The sequence below is a fragment of the Xenopus tropicalis genome, chromosome 4 (genome assembly GCF_000004195.4).
Source record: "Xenopus tropicalis strain Nigerian chromosome 4, UCB_Xtro_10.0, whole genome shotgun sequence".
Taxonomy (NCBI): domain Eukaryota; kingdom Metazoa; phylum Chordata; class Amphibia; order Anura; family Pipidae; genus Xenopus; species Xenopus tropicalis.
Genome location: NC_030680.2, coordinates 4,072,088 through 4,089,686, shown reverse-complemented (window position 1 = coordinate 4,089,686; position 17,599 = coordinate 4,072,088). Strand labels below are relative to the sequence as shown.

The window sequence follows — 17,599 nt, the reverse complement described above, 5'->3', positions numbered from 1 at the left end:
CCCTTTATCCCTCTCCCCCTTTATCCATCCCCCTTTATCCCTCTCCCCTTTAATCCATCCCCCTTATCCATCCCCCCTTTATCATCCCCCTTTATCCACCCCCCTTTATCCATCCCCCCATTTATCCATCCCCCTTTATCCATCCCCCCCTTTATCCCTCTTTCCTCCCTCTCCCTTATCCATCCCCCTTTATCCATCCCCCCTTTATCCATCCCCCCTTTATTCCCTTATCCATCCCCCCTTTATCCATCCCCCCCTTTAATCCTCTCTCCCTTTATCCATCCCCCCTTTATCATCCCCCTTTATCCGTCCCCCCCTTTATCCCGTCTCTCCTTTATCCATCTCCCCCCTCCTCCCTTTAAACCATCTCCCCCTCCTCCCCATCACCCCCTTTATCCATCTCCCCCCTCCTCCCCATCACCCCCTTTACCCCTGTTCCCTCTCTTTCTCTTTTTTCTGCCATCACTTCATTATTAATTATTATTATTATTAACAAGTATTTATGAAGCACCAGTATATCCCACATCTCTGTACAACAGACCCCCCTTCTCCCTTTATCATTCTGCCCCTTCCCGCTGCCCCCCTATGTAACAGGGACCCCATAATAACCTAATTGGCAGTTCCATGTACTAATTGCCCCAGAGATTAATTACCAGTTCCTATTGCGATACAACAGCCCATCCCATAGTCACTGAATGGATCGCACCCCCATAACCCACATGTTGGGGCAGGAGCAGCCAGTATCATGTGACGGGGCAGATATTTGGGGGGCGGTAACGCGCATAACGCGCATCTCGGGGGGCAGTTTAGGAGGGGAGAGCAGTTGTGCGGAGTAGAAAGGGGGGGGACAGGGTTCCGGCTGAACCTCACTTTCCCTACTGGGCCCTGAACCAGCACAGCAGTGTGTCATTATACAGCACTTACATAGGGATTACTGGGACCCCCTTACAGCTGCCCCCCCTGTACCCCTTTCGGCTGCCCCCCCTGTACCCCTTTCGGCTGCCCCCCCTGTACCCCTTTCGGCTGCCCCAGATCTGCGCTCAGTATCGCACCGCCTCCTCCTCTGCGCACTCCCCCAGGCACCAGCGGCTCCCAGCGCATCAGCAGATTGTCGGAGCTATATAGTCGCACAGACAGGGCTTGGCGCTGCTCATTTCTCGCTGCTGCTGCTGCTGCTACTGGGGTCTCTGCTGCTACTGGGGTCTCTGTTGCTACTGGGGTCTCTGCTGCTACTGGGGTCTCTGCTGCTACTGGGGTCTCTGTTGCTACTGGGGTCTCTGTTGCTACTGGGGTCTCTGCTGCTACTGGGGTCTCTGCTGCTACTGGGGTCTCTGCTGCTACTGGGGTCTCTGCTGCTACTGGGGTCTCTGCTGCTACTGGGGTCTCTGTTGCTCAGCCGGGGGCCTCACTCAGGAGAGATGTTTTATTCGGGGATCCTCACCGACAGCGGCAGGAAAGACGCGGATCTGAGAGAAGCGGCGACAATTCGCCAGCAGAGGAGGATGAAGCAAGCGGTGCAGTTTATCCACAAGGACTCGGCGGATCTTCTGCCCCTGGATGGGATGAAGAAACTGGGGACCTCCAAGGATACTGTAAGGAGATTGGCACCTTGGGGGGTGGGGGCAGCTGGGCTGGGGCAAAACTCTCTCTCTAAAGCGCTGCCATAGTCTGTAGCGACATAGTCTGTAGCGACATAGTCTGTAGGGACTACAAGAGGCTTGTAGAGACATGAGGGTCCCAAGAGCTCACTATCTAAATGGCCAGAGGAATGAGAGACACAAGTGGGGTTGGGGGTGTAGGATGTAGGAGAAGTTGCTGGTTCATTATTTGGGGGGCAGAGGGGAATTGGGGTGTAGGGGGGGGGGGCTGCTAGTTCATTCCTGGGGGGGTGGTAGTGATTGATGAGGAGGGTGATTTTAAGGGGAGAAGCCTGACCTTGGGGGTTGTACCCTATTGGCTCGTTTCATCCATCTCTGTGTCTGGTTCTTTATAAATATAATTGAATTACAGCCCCCCCGTCTCCCCATTATACGGAATCCCTGTTATCCGGCAGCCCGGGACCCAGTCTGTTTCATATTAACGGAAATATAACGATCCAATCATTGGGCAGAAAGAGAATTGGGGCAGAACATTGCAAAGTGCCACTTTATACTGGGGGGCCGCACTCTGTATAGGGGGGCAGCACTTTATACTGGGGGGCCGCACTCTGTATAGGGGGGCAGCACTTTATACTGGGGGGCCGCACTCTTGTATAGGGGCAGCACTTTATACTGGGGGGCCGCACTCTGTATAGGGGGGCAGCACTTTATACTGGGGGGCCGCACTCTGTATAGGGGGGCAGCACTTTATACTGGGGGGCCGCACTCTGTATAGGGGGGCAGCACTTTATACTGGGGGGCCACACTCTGTATAGGGGGGCAGCACTTTATACTGGGGGGCCGCACTCTGTATAGGGGGGCAGCACTTTATACTGGGGGGCCGCACTCTGTGTGGGGGAGCTGAGTATTCCTGTGGTCTCATGAGATACAGAATTGGGGGGCTGATATATTGGGGGTCTGGTATATTGGGGGTCTGGTATATTGGGGTCTGATATATTGGGGTCTGATATATTGGGGGTCTGGTATATTGGGGGTCTGGTATATTGGGGTCTGATATATTGGGGGTCTGGTATATTGGGGGTCTGGTATATTGGGGGTCTGATATATTGGGGTCTGGTATATTGGGGGTCTGGTATATTGGGGGTCTGGTATATTGGGGGTCTGGTATATTGGGGGTCTGGTATATTGGGGGTCTGATATATTGGGGGTCTGGTATATTGGGGTCTGATATATTGGGGTCTGATATATTGGGGGTCTGGTATTGGGGGTCTGGTATATTGGGGGTCTGGTATATTGGGGGTCTGATATATTGGGGGTCTGGTATATTGGGGGTCTGGTATATTGGGGTCTGATATATTGGGGTCTGATATATTGGGATCTGGTATATTGGGGGTCTGGTATATTGGGGGTCTGATATATTGGGGGTCTGGTATATTGGGGGTCTGATATATTGGGGGTCTGGTATATTGGGGGTCTGGTATATTGGGTCTGATATATTGGGGGGTCTGATATATTGGGGATCTGGTTATATTGGGGGTCTGGTATATTGGGGGTCTGATATATTGGGGGTCTGATATATTGGGGGTCTGGTATATTGGGGGTCTGATATATTGGGGTCTGATATATTGGGGGTCTGATATATTGGGGATCTGGTATATTGGGGGTCTGGTATATTGGGGTCTGACATATTGGGGGTCTGGTATATCGGGGGGCTGGTATATTGGGGGTCGGTTGCTCAGCCCAATGGGTCGGTGGATTTGTAATGGAACCTCGTTAAAGGCAACTCATAAATTCCACATTTCAAGTGACCAATTAGCATATTAATTAGATGCAGCTGCAAATTGCACTGGTGTTTGTGGGGCCCTGAGGGGGGGGGGTCCCCGTGTGTCTGGAAAAGGGGGGGCCCCGGGACTTATTTACTGGGACAGAGGGACTGATGTTCATGGGGGTTCGACTATGGCATCTTCCCTCCTCCACTTGTCTGATCCAAAGCCTCACAGGCCTGGGGTACCCACCCATCTGCTACTGGGGGGCAACTACTGGGGTACCCACCCATCTGCTTCTGGGGGGCAACTACTGGGGTACCCACCCATCTGCTACTGGGGGGCAAGGGAGGGGGGTAAGGCCAAACAGTTGGGAGGGGGAATAGAAAAGGAAAGGAGAGGGGATGAGAGACAGAAGGAGAGAGGGGAAGGGAAAGGGGGTTCGGGGAGTAGAGAGACAAATGGGGGGAGAGGGGAAATATAGAAGGGGGGAGAAGAGGGAGGATGGGGGGGAGTAAGGCCAAACAGTTGGGGGGGGAATAGAAAAGGAAAGGAGAGGGGATGAGAGACAGAAGGAGAGAGGGAAGGGAAAGGGGGTTCGGGGAGTAGAGAGACAAATGGGGGGAGAGGGGAAATATAGAAGGGGGGAGAAGAGGGAGGATGGGGGGGAGTAAGGCCAAACAGTTGGGGGGGGAATAGAAAAGGAAAGGAGAGGGGAGGAGAGACAGAAGGAGAGAGGGGAAGGGAAAGGGGGTTCGGGGAGTAGAGAGACAAATGGGGAGAGAGGGGAAATTGGTAGGGAATCCCATAACCTGACTGCCCTTACAGTAAGGAACCCCTTCCTATGCTGATGGTGAGATCTCCTTTCCTCCCACCAATTAACCCTTGGGGTCCCAGTGGCACTAGGCACACACATTGCTGAACTTTAGCCTGACACACCGGACTCTCCATTCTCTAAAGCAGCCGCACAATATCCTCCAGCGGCGCTTGCTGGAGACCAACCTGTCCAAACTGAGGACCAATCGCTCCACCTGGGCGCCCAAGAATGACGTCTCGGCCCAAAGTAAGAAACAGAACCAGGCGAAGTGCGAGAGTCCGAGGAAGAGCGAGGATGACGACATGATCTACGTCTGGTGTCAGGTGGGTTCCCCAAGAACATTCCATTTGAAATATATAAATATAGATTTACCTTTACCTGAAACTTCTAAAGAGTACCCTGAATTATTACCTAGCCCCCCAAAAATAACCCTTAATCTGGGGCAGCTTGTATTCATTAATTACTGAATGAATTCAACTCTCCGCCACTAGGTGGCGCCGGCATTGAAAGCTAACAGCAGAGAAAACTCTCCGCTAAGATCCTTGGAAAATGGCATTGCTGCAAAGAACTTTCCTCCATAGGCCTGTTAAGGTTCTGATCCGGCAGCTGTTCTGTCCTGGGTTTAGGAAGGAAGGAAATTGAAGAGAGGCCGATATTCGGGTGGAGATTATGGATGAGGAATTGGTGGGCCCTATTAGGGTCGGACTGGGGGGTACAGGGCTCCCACCCCTGCAGGTGCCCCCGCCGGCTGCATCCCCTAACCCCACCTGCAGGGGCCCCCACCCGACGTCCTCCCCTGAGTGCACGTAAATTTAACCCCCTAGGGCCGGGGCCCACTGGGAATTTTTCCGGTGTCCCGGTGGCCCAGTCCGACCCTGAGCCCTATAGTTCTAGTGACTTGGGCTATGGAAGCAGTGGGAACTAAAATTTGTGGGATAGGGGGGGGGCTCCGAAATAATTGCCGAAGGGGTAACATGGCTCCTACATAGGAACCCAGCAGTGAGAGGGTTAAACAGGCCTTCTGGGAGTTGGAAGCCGTCGTTGGAAGCTGTCGCCCCCCGGGGGTGGGATAAGGAAGCGCAGGGATCTGTCATTCTGTCCTGTCTCTTGTATCCGTGTGTCTGTGTGCAGTGCGCCGGGAAGGACGTTAGGGCCCAGATCGACACCTCCTGCCCCCACAGCCTGATACCTGCCCCCTGCCTGGACCGACTGGGGTAAGTGGCTCCCTGGGGGTAAAGTGGGGGTCAGATTATAATCATTGGGTCGCTCACTGGAAATTCTGATTACACCCCCAGCAGGGGGCGCCGAGTGAGATGTCACATTTCAGACCTGTTTCCCCAGGAGCTGACACTCCGTTACTGGCCAATGTCTCACTGATCCGATAGCAACGCCGGCGCCGCTCGCTCCCAATGGGAATCTGGGCCATTTGCTTTCTCATTAACTCATTAATGTCCTGTCGGTGCATCTACTTATGCAAATGAATGCTAATTATATCCCAGGGTGCAATCTGCTGTCAGAACCCAAATACCAACCGAAAGCCTTGAGCCGGCAGCTTATTGGCCCACGTACCCGGCCGGCCCGGGGCCAAACCGTGGCCTAATTTGTCTTTAAGTCCATTCCCAGAATTCCCTGGGGCCCTAAGACTAACATAAAGGCCAACCTTCCCCCCCCCACTATAAAGTGACCCCCATTGGCCCCAGGGCACAGAATCGGCCCCTTGGTCTCAGTTCCCAGGAGCAGAGCCATAACTGGCCAAATGGGCCACTTGGGGCAGCACCAGGGATTATAGTCATGTGACTTGGGTGCTGGGGGAGACTCAAACAACAGGGCAGCTCCGTTAATAAAAATATACAGACAAATCCCACAAGTCCGGCATTGGCTGATGAATTGTCGCCGCCCATAAATAGGCTGATTTCTTGCAGTGAAACAGAATTAAAGGGCAAGTTAGCATTCGGGCTCAGGTCCCTGTCAGCTGGAATATCACTTACATGGAGGTACAAACTGCTCTCCGCGTCCCTGTCCCTTTGTGCCTCACACACTATAATAATAATCCTGCTGTAATGATCTGGGGGCTCAGATTGCGCCCTTTGTTGTACTGTATCGGGGGTGACAGGCAAAGTGAAGCAGAAAGCTGAATGTACCAATTAGGCTTCACTGCAGCGGAAACGCCGCTCTCTGTGGCAGAATGAGGTCACGGAACGGGGTCTCACCGAGAGGCACATTCTGCCGAGAGACACCCCCTCCCTGCCGCCCCTCCTGCTTACTCAGCGTTAACTGGGAATTCTGCGCAGTATTAATACTCAGGTACCTCCGGGGGTGTGAGAGAGGGGTTACTGCCATTAACCCCTCACACAGGGCAAGATGGAGACAGTAGGACAAGATGGAGACAGTAGGGCAAGATGGAGACAGCAGGGCAAGATGGAGACAGTAGGGCAAGATGGGGACAGTAGGGCAAGATGGGGACAGTAGGGCAAGATGGAGACAGTAGGGCAAGATGGGGACAGTAGGGCAAGATGGAGACAGTAGGACAAGATGGGGACAGTAGGGCAAGATGGAGACAGTAGGGCAAGATGGGGACAGTAGGGCAAGATGGAGACAGTAGGACAAGATGGAGACAGTAGGACAAGATGGAGACAGCAGGGCAAGATGGAGACAGTAGGGCAAGATGGAGACAGTAGGGCAAGATGGAGACAGTAGGGCAAGATGGGGACAGTAGGGCAAGATGGGGACAGTAGGGCAAGATGGAGAGAGTAGGGCAAGATGGAGACAGTAGGGCAAGATGGGGACAGTAGGGCAAGATGGAGACAGTAGGGCAAGATGGAGACAGTAGGACAAGATGGAGACAGTAGGGCAAGATGGAGACAGTAGGGCAAGATGGAGACAGTAGGGCAAGATGGGGACAGTAGGGCAAAATGGGGACAGTAGGGCAAGATGGAGACAGTAGGGCAAGATGGGGACAGTAGGGCAATTTGGAGACAGTAGGGCAAGATGGAGACAGTAGGGCAAGATGGAGACAGTAGGGCAAGATGGAGACAGTAGGGCAAGATGGAGACAGTAGGGCAAGATGGGGACAGTAGGGCAAGATGGAGACAGTAGGGCAAGATGGAGACAGTAGGGCAAGATGGAGACAGTAGGGCAATTTGGAGACAGTAGGGCAAGATGGAGACAGTAGGGCAAGATGGAGACAGTAGGCAAGATGGGGACAGTAGGGCAAGATGGAGACATTAGGGGCAAGATGGAGACAGTAGGGCAAGATGGAGACAGTAGGGCAAGATGGGGACAGTAGGGCAAGATGGAGACATTAGGGCAAGATGGAGACAGTAGGGCAAGATGGAGACAGTAGGGGAAGATGGAGACAGTAGGGGAAGATGGAGACAGTAGGGCAAGATGGAGACAGTAGGACAAGATGGAGACAGTAGGACAAGATGGAGACAGTAGGGGAAGATGGAGACAGTAGGGGAAGATGGAGACAGTAGGGCAAGATGGAGACAGTAGGGGAAGATGGAGACAGTAGGGCAAGATGGAGACAGTAGGGGAAGATGGAGACAGTAGGGGAAGATGGAGACAGTAGGGCAAGATGGAGACAGTAGGACAAGATGGGGACAGTAGGGCAAGATGGAGACAGTAGGGCAAGATGGAGACAGCAGGGGAAGATGGAGACAGTAGGGGAAGATGGAGACAGTAGGGGAAGATGGAGACAGTAGGGCAAGATGGAGACAGTAGGACAAGATGGAGACAGTAGGGGAAGATGGAGACAGTAGGGGAAGATGGAGACAGTAGGGCAAGATGGAGACAGTAGGACAAGATGGAGACAGTAGGACAAGATGGAGACAGTAGGGGAAGATGGAGACAGTAGGGGAAGATGGAGACAGTAGGGCAAGATGGAGACAGTAGGGGAAGATGGAGACAGTAGGGCAAGATGGAGACAGTAGGGGAAGATGGAGACAGTAGGGGAAGATGGAGACAGTAGGGCAAGATGGAGACAGTAGGACAAGATGGGGACAGTAGGGCAAGATGGAGACAGTAGGGCAAGATGGAGACAGTAGGGGAAGATGGAGACAGTAGGGCAAGATGGAGACAGTAGGACAAGATGGGGACAGTAGGGCAAGATGGAGACAGTAGGGACAAGATGGAGACAGTAGGGCAAGATGGAGACAGTAGGGGAAGATTAGTTGCTGCTGAAGAGTAACTCCCAACACCCATTGGCTGCCAAATCTATTCAAACAGTGGTGGGAATGTGGGAGTTGCAGTTGGTGAGTAGGACAGGCCAGTAGTTTGGTGCCAGTAACCCTAATGCACAGTAGATGTTCTGTATAACTACCCCCCCCCCCCCCCCCCATTTGTATTTCAGCCTAAAGGAACATTTCCGATCCTACAAGAAAGAGGAGGAGCCCCCCGCCCTCCCGTACAGCGTGAAGCCCCTCGGGCAAGTAGAGCGCATGGCGGTGATGTTGGGCAACACTACAGTGGAGTGCTCAGCCATAGTAATAGGTACGGTCTGCCTCAGCCAATAGCGGGGCTTGTATCTGTCACATGTTATAACTGAACCAGTCAGGACAAAACACAGAGTCGACGCCAGACTGAGGGTTCTGGTTCTAGTTTGACTCCCAGTCCAGACCTACTCTCTATAGGGGGTACTGGGAGTATCAGCATCTCAGTACTGGACCCCCGGGTAACAGATCAGTATTAAAGGGGAAATTTACCTTCAGGTTCATTTTTAGTATATTATAGAATGTTAGTATGTTATTATAAGTTTTCAATTGGTCTTTATTATTTATTTGTTATAGTTTTTAATTCTTCTTCTGCCTCTTTGCAGCTTTCAAATGGGGGTCGCTGACCCCGGCAGCTAAACCCTATTGCTCTGTGAGGCTCCAGTTTTATTGTTATTGTTACTTTTTATTCCTTATCTTTCTGTTTCAGCCCCTCTCCTATTCATATTCCAGTCTCTCTTTCAGACCACTGTCTGGTTACTAGGTTAAATTAGACCCTAGCAACCAGATAGCTGCTGAAATTCCAAACTGCTGAACAAAAAGCTAAATAACTCAAAAACGGCAGATAATAAAAAATGAAGACCAATTGCAAATTGTCTCAGAATATCGCTCTCTACATCGTACTACAAGTTAATTTAAAAGTGCCCAGTCGGTGTGACCCAGTCCTGCTCGGGTCAGTACATCTGCTCAGTACCCAGCTCTAACCATAGAGGGCGCTGCTGTGCCCCCCGTTCCGACTCACTGCCAATGTAGCTGTCAGGTGATTTTCTGCCTCATTAGGGTTAGTGGGGGGGGGCTCCGGGCAGCAGTGCTGTCAGCACAATAACCCCTTTTGTTCTACATTCTCTCTAGATAATAATGACAGAAATTTCTCACTTGGGCTCCAGACCTTGAAGTCTCTGAAGGTAACGGCGTCCTGTCCCACAGCAGCCAATCCTATTGGCTTTTATTAATCTGCCTGCAACTGAGCCCCAACGGCTGATTGGTTTCTATGTGATTCTCAGTTTGGGCCCGGTTACTCTCTATCCAGTAATTCGTTCCCTTTCCCCCCGCAGTGCGTCATTAACCTGGAACAGAATCAGATCGAAGTCGGACGGACAGAAATCATCCCGTTCATTATCCGAAACACAGTCAGGGAAGATCAGTAAGTTCTTCAGCTGTGCCCCAAATAAGGGATAATGTACCCCCTACTGTAAATGATAAGGATATTAGCAGTCACTGAGGGGTTCTGTGCCCCCCATATAAAGGCACAAGGCTGCAGGCTGAGTTATACAGGGAACTCTGAGTATCACTCATGTATTATAAGGGATAATGTACCCCCTACTGTAAATGATAAGGATATTAGCAGTCACTGAGGGGTTCTGTGCCCCCCATATAAAGGCACAAGGCTGCAGGCCGAGTTATACAGGGAACTCTGAGTATCACTCATGTATTATAAGGGATAATGTACCCCCTACTGTAAATGATAAGGATATTAGCAGTCACTGAGGGGTTCTGTGCCCCCCATATAAAGGCACAAGGCTGCAGGCTGAGTTATACAGGGAACTCTGAGTATCACTCATGTATTATAAGGGATAATGTACCCCCTACTGTAAATGATAAGGATATTAGCAGTCACTGAGGGGTTCTGTGCCCCCCATATAAAGGCACAAGGCTGCAGGCCGAGTTATACAGGGAACTCTGAGTATCACTCATGTATTATAAGGGATAATGTACCCCCTACTGTAAATGATAAGGATATTAGCAGTCACTGAGGGGTTCTGTGCCCCCCATATAAAGGCACAAGGCTGCAGGCTGAGTTATACAGGGAACTCTGAGTATCACTCATGTATTATAAGGGATAATGTACCCCCTACTGTAAATGATAAGGATATTAGCAGTCACTGAGGGGTTCTGTGCCCCCCATATAAAGGCACAAGGCTGCAGGCTGAGTTATACAGGGAACTCTGAGTATCACTCATGTATTATAAGGGATAATGTACCCCCTACTGTAAATGATAAGGATATTAGCAGTCACTGAGGGGTTCTGTGCCCCCCATATAAAGGCACAAGGCTGCAGGCTGAGTTATACAGGGAACTCTGAGTATCACTCATGTATTATAAGGGATAATGTACCCCCTACTGTAAATGATAAGGATATTAGCAGTCACTGAGGGGTTCTGTGCCCCCCATATAAAGGCACAAGGCTGCAGGCTGAGTTATACAGGGAACTCTGAGTATCACTCATGTATTATAAGGGATACTGTACCCCCTACTGTAAATGATAAGGATATTAGCAGTCACTGAGGGTTCTGTGCCCATATAAATCCCTGTATATCGGTCACTCACACAATCTGTTCCCCATTTCAGGCCGTCGGAGGTGTAACAGAGAAGAGCTTCCCCAGCCAATGACCAAAAGGTTCCGTTCGTGCCACACAGAACAACGCGCCCATCGGATCAGGATAAATATTTGTGCCAACTTTGTGTTCCTTTTGTCGCCCCCATTCATTTCTTTGTGCATTATGTGTCGCCGGAGATGTGGGGAAGGAGTTGCATTTTTTTAATAGATACATTTATTTGCTAACTTGAAATATACGTTGCTGTCTGGTTGTTAGGGTCAGGGATCCTGGCAACAAACCCTATTGCTCTGTGAGGCTCCAGTTTTATTGTTATTGTTACTTTGTATTCCTTATCTTTCTATTCAGCCCCTCCCCTATTCATATTCCTGTCTCTCATTTAAACCACTGCCTGGTTGCTAGGGTAAATAAGGCCCTAGCAACCAGATAGCTGCTAAAATCCCAAATGGAGAGCTGCTGAACATAAAACTAAATAACTGAAAACCATAAAACATATGACCATAAAAAATGAAGACCAATTGCAAATTGTCTCAGAATATCACTGTCTTGGTGATAGAAAATGTCAATTTAAAGATGAAACTCCCGACAGCTTCGTCCTACTAAATGTGACTTCTAAGGCAAACTTTCCCTTGAATCGCAAGGTCCTTTCGCGGAGCCCTTAGTAATATATATATATATATATATAAGAGGAATATTTAAGTTATTTTGGGGGGGCAAAGCAGAAACCAAACTGCAATACAGTGGGGGGAATCGTCCCTGCTGCCCCCTATTGGAAGACAAGGTCTATGTAGAACGGATAGGGAGTGTGAGACCCCTACTGGCAGGTATGGGTACAGCGCCGGTTATTACAGACTATAAAGTCAGTATATTCTAGTGTAAGAATTAGTGGTTTATCCTCTGCAAATTCAGCTAAAGTTTCATTTATCGGATGGGGGGGGCACTTGTGGGTATATCTGCCCCTGTATTTATTACATTGTCATCTTCTGTACCATGGGATATACCTGCCCCACTTGCACCTCAGCCTTTGTAAATAACCCCTTATATGCCTTTCATTCAGCGACATAAATATCTCAGTGACCCTATGCAGCCGGGGTTAAAGGGCAAGTTAAGCCAAAAGCGTATTCTCCCATAATCACTTCAGTCTGGATGAGGCCTTTACCTTGTGTTGCTCCAGGTCCTACTGGGTTTGCCTGTTAGTGACCAGCACACGGTGGGACCGGACGTGGCCCCCCAATAAAGATTCCTATACGGGGCCCAATCGTCAGCTTCTCAGGGCCCCTGTATCTCACAACGCTACACACAGGGCACAACCTTTCTTGTTTCATTCATTGTGGGGCTTAAGTTGCCCTTTAACCCTTTTCTGCCCATAAAGCAGCGACATTTGGGCCAGACCACAAAGCACTGTGCCACACTGGCGTGGGACCCGCCATTCACTATAAGGCTACACACACACGGAGCCATTTTATGCCCAAAGCGCTTCAACCCCGTGTGTATGAGCCCCAAGTACAAGCCATCTCTGCGCAGACAATCCGCCTCCTGAGCAAACTGCGAGCATTATTATATATTATATCATATTTATACTGCTACAAATATTTAGGAATTCGTATTTTTTGTAACCTTAGAGCTGTGCTGCCTGCGCTCCTTAAAGGGCCAGTACCTCAATATGCGCAACAAGCTGCATGAACTAAACCATTCGCTGCCTTTACCTCATTCAGATCAGCCAATCAAATTGTAGAACACATTCAGCAGCGGCGCACAGCGATGATGTGTTTCCTATAGGTGGGAAAGGTACTGGGGCTGGGGGGGGGGGGCAAATAGCAAGGGAGGGCACCCCGACACCTCTTTATTTGTTTGATATAATTATATATGTGTATAATGTGCCCTTTGTCTTTGTGGCAAGTTTATTTCTAATAAAGCAAACTTTTAAACTACATGTGTGAAACCTGTGTGTATCGACCGCCCCACCCACCCACCCACCCACTCACCCACCAACTCACCCACTCACTCACCCACCCACCCACTCACTCCCCCCCCCACCCACTCACTCACCCACCCACTGTATTAATTAGGGTCTTCTCTGGGACCAGCATAGCAGCCTTACTCACTGCCACCTCCATAATAGTACAGAAGGAGAAAATCTAATTAATACTGAGAACACCGGGTCATATTCATAAGAGAACTCTGAGTATCACTCATGTATTATAAGGGACAATGTACCCCCTACTGTAAATGATAAGGATATTAGCAGTCACTGAGGGGTTCTGTGCCCCCCATATAAAGGCACAAGGCTGCAGGCTGAGTTATACAGGGAACTCTGAGTATCACTCATGTATTATAAGGGATAATGTACCCCCTACTGTAAATGATAAGGATATTAGCAGTCACTGAGGGGTTCTGTGCCCCCCATATAAAGGCACAAGGCTGCAGGCTGAGTTATACAGGGAACTCTGAGTATCACTCATGATAGAATCAGAGAGTTTATTGTATGGCCCCTTATATATTTATATATAGTGACCCCCCCCCCTTAACTGCCCCCCCCCCCAGTGTAACCAATCCCAACTGGGCCAGCCTTTCCCCATAACTGAGCCCATTCCCTTTATCAGCTTAGTCGCTCTTCCCTGTACTTTCTCTATTTCATTACTGCCCCCCCCCTTATATATTTATATATAGTGACCCCCCCTTAACTGCCCCCCCCCCCGTGTAACCAATCCCAACTGGGCCAGCCTTTCCCCATAACTGAGCCCATTCCCTTTATCAGCTTAGTCGCTCTTCCCTGTACTTTCTCTATTTCATTACTGCCCCCCCTTATATATTTATATATAGTGACCCCCCCTTAACTGCCCCTTCCCCAGTGTAACCAATCCCAACTGGGCCAGCCTTTCCCCATAACTGAGCCCATTCCCTTTATCAGCTTAGTCGCTCTTCCCTGTACTTTCTCTATTCATTACTGCCCCCCCCCTTATATATTTATATATAGTGACCCCCCCTTAACTGCCCCCCCCCCCCGTGTAACCAATCCCAACTGGGCCAGCCTTTCCCCATAACTGAGCCCATTCCCTTTATCAGCTTAGTCGCTCTTCCCTGTACTTTCTCTATTTCATTACTGCCCCCCCCTTATATATTTATATATAGTGACCCCCCCTTAACTGCCCCCCCCCCCCGTGTAACCAATCCCAACTGGGCCAGCCTTTCCCCATAACTGAGCCCATTCCCTTTATCAGCTTAGTCGCTCTTCCCTGTACTTTCTCTATTTCATTACTGCCCCCCCCCTTATATATTTATATATAGTGACCCCCCCTTAACTGCCCCCCCCCCCCGTGTAACCAATCCCAACTGGGCCAGCCTTTCCCCATAACTGAGCCCATTCCCTTTATCAGCTTAGTCGCTCTTCCCTGTACTTTCTCTATTTCATTACTGCCCCCCCCTTATATATTTATATATAGTGACCCCCCCTTAACTGCCCCCCCCCCAGTGTAACCAATCCCAACTGGGCCAGCCTTTCCCCATAACTGAGCCCATTCCCTTTATCAGCTTAGTCGCTCTTCCCTGTACTTTCTCTATTTCATTACTGCCCCCCCTTATATATTTATATATAGTGACCCCCCCTTAACTGCCCCCCCCCCAGTGTAACCAATCCCAACTGGGCCAGCCTTTCCCCATAACTGAGCCCATTCCCTTTATCAACTCAGTCGCTCTTCCCTGTACTTTCTCTATTTCATTACTGCCCCCCCCCTTATATATTTATATATAGTGACCCCCCCTTAACTGCCCCCCCCCCAGTGTAACCAATCCCAACTGGGCCAGCCTTTCCCCATAACTGAGCCCATTCCCTTTATCAGCTTAGTCGCTCTTCCCTGTACTTTCTCTATTTCATTACTGCCCCCCCCCTTATATATTTATATATAGTGACCCCCCACCTTAACTGCCCCCCCCCCAGTGTAACCAATCCCAACTGGGCCAGCCTTTCCCCATAACTGAGCCCATTCCCTTTATCAACTCAGTCGCTCTTCCCTGTACTTTGTTTACAGAAAGTTTGAAATAAAAACATTTATATTGGGAACATTTTATGTGACATTTCAGCCCCCCCCCAATGAGCCCATAATGCCCCTCACAAGCGTCAGTCTCACAGTTCAGCTTGGGGGGCCCCACTGTGCCCAGCCCGGTGCCATACAGGGCAAGTTGTTTCCCAGTCGCACGCTGTGGGGCAATTAATATGGGAGGAAGTGAGAGCAGACTGTGACATTTAGATGGGGGGGAGTAATGAAAGGGCTGCAGCTCTCAGCATGTCCCCCCCAGGCTGGGCCCAGAGACACAGGAACCCCCCGCCATGGGGAGAGCTGGCAGCTCCGGCCGGTCGTGACGATGAGGAGAAATTCCCTATTTCAGCTCTGTGGGTCACTCATGAAATAATAACTGGGGGGGGGGGGGATCGGCAGGAACATCAGCGAGTGAAAGAGCTGAATATAAAGACACAGAGCAGAACCAGCGCCTCCGATACCGACTGGGTTCTTGGCTGGCGCAGGAGTGAATACCAAGTAGATTTGCCCCTCCTAATGCAACTGGACCTTGTGTTCCGTCCAACTGGGCCAGCCTTTCCCCCTAACTGAGCCCCTTATATATTTATATATAGTGACCCCCCCTTAACTGCCCCTTCCCCAGTGTAACCAATCCCAACTGGGCCAGCCTTTCCCCATAACTGAGCCCATTCCCTTTATCAGCTTAGTCGCTCTTCCCTGTACTTTCTCTATTTCATTACTGCCCCCCCTTATATATTTATATATAGTGACCCCCCCCTTAACTGCCCCTTCCCCAGTGTAACCAATCCCAACTGGGCCAGCCTTTCCCCATAACTGAGCCCATTCCCTTTATCAGCTTAGTCGCTCTTCCCTGTACTTTCTCTATTTCATTACTGCCCCCCTTATATATTTATATATAGTGACCCCCCCCTTAACTGCCCCTTCCCCAGTGTAACCAATCCCAACTGGGCCAGCCTTTCCCCATAACTGAGCCCATTCCCTTTATCAGCTTAGTCGCTCTTCCCTGTACTTTCTCTATTTCATTACTGCCCCCCCTTATATATTTATATATAGTGACCCCCCCTTAACTGCCCCTTCCCCAGTGTAACCAATCCCAACTGGGCCAGCCTTTCCCCATAACTGAGCCCATTCCCTTTATCAGCTTAGTCGCTCTTCCCTGTACTTTCTCTATTTCATTACTGCCCCCCTTATATATTTATATATAGTGACCCCCCCTTAACTGCCCCTTCCCCAGTGTAACCAATCCCAACTGGGCCAGCCTTTCCCCATAACTGAGCCCATTCCCTTTATCAGCTTAGTCGCTCTTCCCTGTACTTTCTCTATTTCATTACTGCCCCCCCTTATATATTTATATATAGTGACCCCCCCCTTAACTGCCCCTTCCCCAGTGTAACCAATCCCAACTGGGCCAGCCTTTCCCCATAACTGAGCCCATTCCCTTTATCAGCTTAGTCGCTCTTCCCTGTACTTTCTCTATTTCATTACTGCCCCCCCTTATATATTTATATATAGTGACCCCCCCCCCTTAACTGCCCCTTCCCCAGTGTAACCAATCCCAACTGGGCCAGCCTTTCCCCATAACTGAGCCCATTCCCTTTATCAGCTTAGTCGCTCTTCCCTGTACTTTCTCTATTTCATTACTGCCCCCCCTTATATATTTATATATAGTGACCCCCCCTTAACTGCCCCTTCCCCAGTGTAACCAATCCCAACTGGGCCAGCCTTTCCCCATAACTGAGCCCATTCCCTTTATCAGCTTAGTCGCTCTTCCCTGTACTTTCTCTATTTCATTACTGCCCCCCCTTATATATAGTGACCCCCCCTTAACTGCCCCCCCCCCAGTGTAACCAATCCCAACTGGGCCAGCCTTTCCCCATAACTGAGCCCATTCCCTTTATCAGCTTAGTCGCTCTTCCCTGTACTTTCTCTATTTCATTACTGCCCCCCCTTATATATTTATATATAGTGACCCCCGCCCCTTAACTGCCCCTTCCCCAGTGTAACCAATCCCAACTGGGCCAGCCTTTCCCCATAACTGAGCCCATTCCCTTTATATATATTATTATATTTTGCTGTTTCAGTGAATATGAATGGTATGAATTCTCGGCTCGTTACAGAAGAAGCACTAAAGCCCCCGAGTGGGGGGAGAGGGAAGACAAACAGGGGCAGGTGGGCCGGGGGGGGCGCCTCGTGGGGCGAATGGAATGAGTCAGTCACTGACAAATTGGAGAGAAGATTTTCTCATCGTGTTGCCATGGAAACACAGTCCAACTGGAGAGGGTCGGCCTCGCTGGAACAGAAAAATCAATATTAGTCAGCGAAAACCACAGAATAATCGTCATGTAGTGTGTGTGCCGCGGCAACCGGGTCACATGGAGCGGCCGCTGGGTCTGACACGTGCGCAGCCTCCATAATGGGCTCCATGGAAATGATTCTGTCCTATGGGAACAAGTTACGTTACAATTTACGCAATGTACGTAACTAAAAGAAAACTACGTAACTTGTGTATCAAGCAAAAGCCAATGCGGCGACAAACCCCACTGCCCCCCAATGTACCG

At 50.2% G+C, this 17,599-nt stretch overlaps 1 protein-coding gene across 2 annotated transcripts; it reads left to right on the top strand.

Moving 5' to 3' along the window:
- Positions 1-1,004: 1,004 nt before the first annotated feature.
- Positions 1,005-11,321, top strand: LOC101732611 (nuclear receptor interacting protein 3). Of its 2 annotated transcripts, none has more exons than XM_031900386.1 (7): positions 1,005-1,592; positions 4,325-4,501; positions 5,310-5,392; positions 8,530-8,669; positions 9,521-9,573; positions 9,724-9,812; positions 11,018-11,321. In XM_031900386.1, exons 1-7 carry the CDS (start codon positions 1,419-1,421, stop codon positions 11,031-11,033), a joined length of 732 nt encoding a protein of 243 aa, XP_031756246.1. In that variant the 5' UTR covers positions 1,005-1,418; the 3' UTR covers positions 11,034-11,321. The 2 variants fall into 2 exon arrangements, with proteins under 2 accessions (XP_031756246.1, XP_031756245.1); XM_031900385.1 differs by having other exon boundaries at positions 1,006-1,592; positions 4,322-4,501.
- The last annotated feature ends 6,278 nt before the right edge of the window (positions 11,322-17,599 follow it).

Bases quoted from the DNA above. Each gene is read 5' to 3' on its own strand.
- LOC101732611 (XM_031900385.1), top strand. From the start codon at position 1,419: ATGTTTTATTCGGGGATCCTCACCGACAGCGGCAGGAAAGACGCGGAT. The intron at 8,670-9,520 runs GTACGGTCTGCC...CATTCTCTCTAG, and splicing joins GTGCTCAGCCATAGTAATAG to ATAATAATGACAGAAATTTC. The intron at 9,574-9,723 runs GTAACGGCGTCC...TTCCCCCCGCAG, and splicing joins AGACCTTGAAGTCTCTGAAG to TGCGTCATTAACCTGGAACA.